The sequence below is a fragment of the Anarhichas minor genome, unplaced genomic scaffold (assembly GCF_050575085.1).
Source record: "Anarhichas minor isolate MPS153535 unplaced genomic scaffold, ASM5057508v1 ptg000018l, whole genome shotgun sequence".
Classification (NCBI taxonomy): domain Eukaryota; kingdom Metazoa; phylum Chordata; class Actinopteri; order Perciformes; family Anarhichadidae; genus Anarhichas; species Anarhichas minor.
Window position 1 is genome coordinate 12,612,294 of NW_027466464.1, and position 7,610 is coordinate 12,619,903.

General features: G+C 46.6%; 1 protein-coding gene across 1 annotated transcript in view; it reads right to left on the reverse strand.

Annotated features, from left to right (window-relative positions):
- Window positions 1-7,267, reverse strand: part of LOC142952775 (activin receptor type-2A-like) — a 30,327-nt gene extending 23,060 nt beyond the window's left edge. Inside the window, exon 1 of the mRNA XM_076094716.1 lies at window positions 6,383-7,267. Coding sequence (XP_075950831.1) covers window positions 6,383-6,437 — 55 coding nt within the window. The 5' untranslated portion in view covers window positions 6,438-7,267. The remainder of the gene's footprint in view (window positions 1-6,382) is intronic.
- Window positions 7,268-7,610: the final 343 nt, after the last annotated feature.

Genomic DNA, 7,610 nt, shown 5'->3' on the forward strand with positions numbered 1-7,610 from the left:
TATTATCGGCCCATAATTGCATCACAGTGTGACATTTCAGCCTGAGAAACTGTCCATCAGGCGCGTTTAACCAGACAACTACTATCTAATTTCCTCCGTGTGACTGCTCTCTGCTCTGCAGCCTCATAATGAAAAGGCGTTTTGGCGGGCCGGGCCTGCACTCGGCACCGCATGCAGCGACGTAGGTAAACAACTCATTCATCAGGCTTTGTGTGTATGCGTGTGTGTGTGTGTCAGGAGCAGGGATTGTTCGCTATGATGGAATTTGTTCTAAGGATCAGCTTATCATCTGCGTCTAAGTTGAAACAGATCTGAGGTGATGTATGGATGTTCGGGGGCGTTGCTTTGTGTGGGAATGTGTGCTTTTTGAATAGCGGTGGAGAAAGGAGTCTGAGGTCAGGGGTCAGCGTGACGGCCCAATGCAAGCTGACACTCCTCCCCCACATAACTGACTCAAGACTCAACTAAATACAGCTTTAGCATGTGCCAATAACTGCGTACATTCAGCAGAAATCATCTAATCATAGTAGTGTTAACACCTTAGCACCAACGAAATAAAAGTAGTGATAACGTCTGAAAGTCTTCCAGGAAACCTCCAAATGTTCTGCACTAACAGTCGAGTTTAGCCGGTGTGTGTATCGGGAAGATATGCGGGGAGGGGTTGGAACATTGGACATGGCGTTGGGGTGAAGTTGGGATACAGATACATTCACTGGCTGGTTTTAGGTTGAAACCACACGAGTCTATCTGGAGATTTCCTGCAGGATGGGGGCAAACAGACAAGAGCGATCAAAAACCGGCCCCCTGATGGCACATCGACCGAAGCCAAAACAGAAACGCACCACACAACCTGCCCTGAGGGCTGTTTTTACACCATTATATAGCTGCTCCACTATCACAGGCATCCAGGACCAGGGGCAGCATGAGAGACCTCTGAGGCTACCACTATCTGTGAGCTTGTAGAAGACGTTAGACATGCTGACGTATCCGAGTAATGGTTAGAGGAGGAGATGCGAGTACAGAGACGAGTTTTGTTCTTTGGATGAAATGATGTATTTAAGTGGAAAATGTGTCAACGCTGTGTAATTGTGTTCTTGCTGTGTGTGAATGAATAGAGAGGTAAGAGTCGGTCATTTCACAGAGTAGCCTGGTTCTCTCTGGAGTGCTACATTAACGCTTAATCAGATGGTGTTGTGACATGGCAGGGGTGGTGGGGTTGGCTTGGGTGAGCTGGTCACAAAGACTGCAGTCTTTCCATGGACGGGAGGAGGGACGGGGGACGGGAGGGGGGGCATTAAAAACCACAGCACTCAGCAACTGAATCCAATCCCTTTAATCCCCGCTGGTATGCCCGAGCGACAAACGCCCATTGGTCTCTGCCTCAATTAGCGCCGACGGGGCCGGTTGCCGGACAGGTCAGGAGAGCACCCGAGTCCCTCGCCGTGAATCCACGACTGTGCCGTTTGCACACACGCCCCCGCTCCCGCCCACTGCATTCCTTACATTCCTTACAGGACGAGGCAATTTAAAAAGCCCTCGTTATCTCTCGCTGGGTACCGTAGAAGGATCTGCACAATCCTCCTTCAGCCCCCCTTACCCACAATCCCCTCTGTGCTTGTACTGTGTGGATTTATTTGAAGGGTGCGTTAAGTGCCACTTGGCCTTAAAGCTGAACGGTGCATTGAGTTTACAGTGATATTGTACTATCACAAAGCCTGCAGCTTTTTTTTTATGAAACAAGCAATCAATAAGTGAAGAAAGGAGAAGAGGAGATTGGTCCTTTGTGAACACAGTCCAGTTCAGTCAAGAGATTTCCCAAAATCCTCTGCTGTAAAGCTATTCAGTGTGCTTCAAGCACCCATAACAAAACACATTCATATTGCAAATACCATTAGGGTCAGGGTAACCAAAGATATGACAGTGGAGAGAAGGTCTCGAGAACTCTCACGTGGTCCTCAAGAAACGTCGCCTGCCGTTCAATTACATCACCGTTTGCACTCGCCGGCTTCACATTCGTACGAGACAAACCAATAAAACGCCGGGAGTCAATAAACCCCTCTTTCATCAGACGACCTCACTGACTCCGGCCTCGTCTTTATATTTAGTGTAAACTAATGACACACACTGGTCACGAGGCGCCGCACCGCCAAAATAAAACACCCACGCTTGTGTATTTTTAATTGGGATTATGTTACAGGTGCTAAAATGCAGAGAATAACACTAATTTAGTTGGGTTTGTCAATCCCATTGATGACTCAGTGATTACCAAACACTGCCGGGATTTCAAAACTCTCTTTACCGTCAAAACTTGTCAACTATCCAGGAGTTTCAAGCCCGAACAAATCCCCCCTTCACCTCGCTGGCAACTCGGATAAAAAAAAACACCACAAGCTATTCTATCATAGCAGACATCCCCTGATTTACGAGCTGGTTCTTCTTTCAATTATTGTAAAATGTGTTGATTACAGGACAGTAAATGTCGAACCAAAGACCTGTTGGTGCTCCATGCATCCTAAATGACATTTGAGGTTCATCAGATAGTAGCACAAAGCGACAGCGACAACAACGCCACGATATCAGGAGCAACCGGTGTTCCAGAGACACCATTACCCTTTAGTGGTGCTGGTGATAAGGGGTTAGAGCAACCTTCACGACAGTGAGGTATCTTGGCAAGAGACGGACGAGGACGAAGAGGAGGAGGAAGCGTAAAGCGGGCGAAGACCCTTGAGAGAGAGCCTGAAACAAGAGCATGATGAATGTACAGCTCGCAGTTTTTAAATCAAGGATCAAAGCCGTCTGAGCAGCCAGGCTGTCTAGACTGAAACGCTCCCGAGCACATAAAGGCAACATCTGCAGGATGCATTAATTACAGTAAAGGACCGACACGTCGAGTGGTCTGGACTAAGATAAAATAGCACTTTATATATGAATGCTTTTATCCAAAAAGCTATTAAAGTATATCAATATCTGGAGCTCAAGTTAATCACCAGATATCTCAAAGAATACCTGATGTGTTCTTCCAACCTTGGACTCACCGTCTTCCCCGTCGTTTGTTTTAATTCGACTCAGTAATGGCTACAGGGGCAATTCATCCACTTCTCATTATTCAGGCGCGCTCGGCCTGCTTTTACATTTTTAGGCTTTTAGCTGATGCTCTTATCCGCCGTGACTTACAGGTGAGGTTTGAACCGCCGGCCTGCGAGTGACTGGAACGGATGTCAAACACGTGACCCTTTGGTTCCCCACCCGTCTCCTCCGACCACACAGTGAGTCACAAGTATGGAGAACGTGTCCTGGTTTCCCTCTCACTACTGAACCTCTTCCACCGCATTGAACCGTGACACCCGGAGCACGTTAAAACAAATCCCTGCAGCTGAAGGAAATCCCCTTCAACAGCAATCACGGTGTTCTGATGATTCTTAATTGGAGTGAAAGTTTAGTCATCTGTGTGGTAAGTGTGTTTTAAGAGGCCGTAGGCCTGTGCAACCTGTTAATACCTCACTGTAGCATTTTAACGGTTTAAAAGTCACGTGATTAGAAGTCCAGAAGCGTCGCCAACACGTAAGCAAACAGAGAACCAGTGACCGGAACTGAACTTTCCAAAGGTCGCCTGCACTGTTTAATCTGATTTCATTAACGCCGGCCTCGTGCAAAATAACGGAGATTAACGTGACTGCGGTTGATCAAAATGTACAAGTTCAGCTCAACCTCTGTTTGCAGAGAAAGCGTTGGCTCACAGCGCACTCCAAAGTCCTTTTTTTTCCGGAGACTTATTATTGACTTAAACACCACCGTGTGCGTGTAAATAAACATGGACAACATGTTGTAGCACTAAACACCTGGCCACGGTCTACATCTAGGAGGGTCATAACTCTCCTGTGCAGATCTCCGTGTTACCTCCATGAACTCGTGCAGCCTTTGTTTTTACGACGGCGGAGCACGGGATGATACACGGCCCTGGAAGCCCTGGAAGTCGGGCTAGTTGGTCCCGATGGGAAATCCAGGCTACATCTGGCCTTAACAAATACACCTGTGCTTTTGGAGCCTGATACATAATGCAAGAGAACATATTAGAAATAGATATGAGGGGGGGGGTAGGCAGCGTCTGACCGCTCCAGGAAACACCCAAAACACTGCAGCAGCAGGGCGGGTAGTCACAGTCCAACAGGGTTCAACGTACCGACACATTTCAAACCTTGTGTGCATTAAATAACCAGTTTATATGTAATTCAGCCCACATTTCCTACTGGTTTTACACAAAGTAGATCATCTTATAATTCATTGCATGCAGGACGAAACGGTCTCTTTATGTTGTTTTTCTCAAGTCCAATGGGACCGAACACAGAGTCAGGGGAAACTAAATCATCAGATGTGTTGTTCGTATCGATGTAACCGTACACTGGTGTGCAGGAGGATCAATGTCTGCGTGAAACTGCTGCAGTGGACACAAAGAGGAGGCCGAATGTGAAGACAGAGCATCAGTGGTGGACGCATGCAGAAATGTAAACAGACTAACCCAATCACCGTGAAGACGTGTCGCACAGTAAATATTCAGCCGTTCACACGAGATCCAGGTTTCCCTTCCCAGCTCATGACCCGGGTTCAACATCAAAATGTCTCTTTCCAGTTTTTAAACCCAGCCCGGAGGAACACAACTTACAAGAAGCCCATTTACTATCCTGTCACACCGACAACCTTGAGCCGCCATGTGTTACAGCAGCATTTACACATGCCAGCACGGATCACAACACCGGGCAGCTGCTGGATGCAACCTTAAACCGGGTCACACTCTGCACATCGCGGCCCGTTTCTGTGCACGCAGACACTAAAATAATAGCATAAATATCCAGAAACCATGCAAGAGGGAATCCTGTAAACAATCTTATTTAATTTACTGAGATAGAAGACGAACTAAGACAAGAACCCTTCACATTTAAGAGGCTGAACGCAGCATTTGGCCTTCAAACAACAGTTAATTGATCACAACTGTGTGTTTAAGTTTCATATCGTAGTAAACTGAAGATGCGTCTTTAGGTCTTTGAATAAGATTCTCATCAAACAGAAGGACCGTTATCTGAGGTTTACTGGTGGCGCCTTGAACTGTGCCAACTCAACGTGGATTTCATAGAAGATTATGATTCCCATTCATTCAGCCACTTCACACGGTAATGAGCGAGCGGAGTAATCATCTGCTGCACCGTGCAATAAAGACACAGCACCTGGTTCACACGCTAACCAAACCCAACCATCACCGTACTTCAGCAGCCTTTTAATTCCCGCTCAAAGACACCCGAGGGCTCGCTGTAAAAAGGACAATTCCACTGCGACTTGCTTCCTTTGCTGCTTCTTAAGTCTTACTGGAGCTGCTTTCATTTGGTACACCGGATGTGTTAAAAGCGAGGTCGATCAGTGCAATTTACTTCTCAGGAATTCAGTTGCACAAACGAGCAAATAATAGGCAATAAAAATCTAAATTCTGGTACACATATCTAGAGATATATGCCTCGAGGTTTCTTTTACATGCGACTATTTTAACTCGTACAATCTGTGTTTTTTTTTAGCTTCTGCCTAATAGTGGGAGTTAAGCGCACAGGTTCACTACTCGTCACCTTTCAGTCATGTGATTGTGATTCAGGTATTGTGACACTTCTCAGTTTCCCGCTTGCATTTAGACTTTGCTGACCCAGAAGAGGAACCCTGCCCGGTCCTCCACGTCACCGCTCTGGTGTTATGTGAGGATACAACGGCTCATCTGGGGAGGGGCGCTCCAGCAACATCAAACCCAGGAACATGTACAGTTAAACCCAAAACTTTTAACACAACAAGCATCAAACTCATGACGTGTTTTCCACAGTGGCGCTCAGATCGCACTAGAAAGTGCCTACATGCACGAGAAGAAGTACTCGTGTGTCGTCCCTTTGCAGCTTATTATCACCTCACTGACCCTGCTGACATTCATTATGCAGCCACTCCTGGGAGAGGAGGACACATGAAGAATGTTCTGCAGCATGACGCCTGGAAATTGCTCTGCTGCGAAGAGGTTTCACAAGTTCTAATAAACATCGTAATACCTGAATGTACCGTTAAAACACCATATTGTCTATGTTGTGATGATCCCCGGTTTGTACTGGTACGTCCCACAAGACGCCCCTCAAGGACCCCTTGTGGTCCCCATGCCCCATGTTGGACCCCCCACTGGGATCTGCAACATGCACATTGCATCTGCAACGTGGATGCAAAGGAAGGGCATTGACACTGAGGCACAGTGGGATAAGGTTGCATTCTGCACGGATAACAAGAAGCAATGCGTTGCTCTGTGCTGAGGAAACAATCAGCATCACCATGCATAACCCCCCCCCCCCCCCCCCTCCACCACACACACCTGAAGAGCACGAGATGAGGAAAACGGCGAAGGCCAGTTTGGTGGCGTCTCCCATTTTCCATCCGAATGTGATCCTCTGACTAAAAAGAGAATAAAAACAACAACAATCTCACATTCAAGAGTCAGATTAAATGTCTTGCTGCTCCAGAGAGCATTGTCTCTGCAAAAAGGACATCTTTAAAAAATCCAAAATATATCCAGGTGATGCGAGCCTTTAGTCCCCCCCCCACCCAAAAGAAAACACAGAAGGGAGGAAGAGGAGGCGGTGAAGAAGAGGGAGAGGATGGTTGGAGGTATTTCCAGGTTTACAGGCGAGCAATGGAGGGCGACTTGTTGGCCGTGGAGCCGCGGCCGTCATGTACTTGCCATGTCTGCAGCATTGTTACAGTTCACCTGTTATTGTCAGAGCAGCGGAGCGGAGAGCCGAGCCACAGCCGCGCAGGGCTAACATCCATCGGACTGGAAATCAAGCGCACTCCGCTCTCCAAAAAAACTTCTCCGTCGCATCGCTTTTTAAAAAAAACGTCGAAACGGGGTTTTAAAAAAAATGTTGCATTTCAGATGTCATGCAAAAAAAAAAAAGGTTGTTCAAAGCGTGTTTTTTTTGTTGTTGTTATAATCCGTGTGGAAGCCTCAGTCCGGCGGCCACAGCCGGGAGCTCCGTCCGCTCCAACGGTTACGCGTTCGCCCTCTCCAAAGTGGGCCAAACAACCTTCTCCCCCACCGTAGAAATCACTTGGAATGAACAAGTGGAAACGCTATCATATGTTAGCAATAACCCGTAAAGCTGCCGTTAATCCGTGGAGCTAATGCGGCTATCGAGTTTTCGGACGAGCTGCTTTTCCTCCACAAGTCCGTCTCCTCCTCGCCTCCTCTGGTCGGGACAATTTCAAGATGGCGTTACTGCCCCCCACGTCAAGTTAGCCAGAGTCACATACGAAGCTTCCGGGGATAAACTTCAAAATAAAATGTCAACGGGAATGTACGACGGGTCATAGACTGATTTATTTATATAAGAACAACAATAAGACAAATAATTGAATGTCCAATACAAGACAAGGCTTATATATATATATATATATATATATATATATATATATATATATATATATTATAGTTTACAATAGGGCCTTGAAAGCACATTTTGGGGGCTCTTGATAGTATGAAATTGGCTATAACAAGTGATCAATTAAATTGAATTGTTTACATTCAACTATGGATTTTTAAT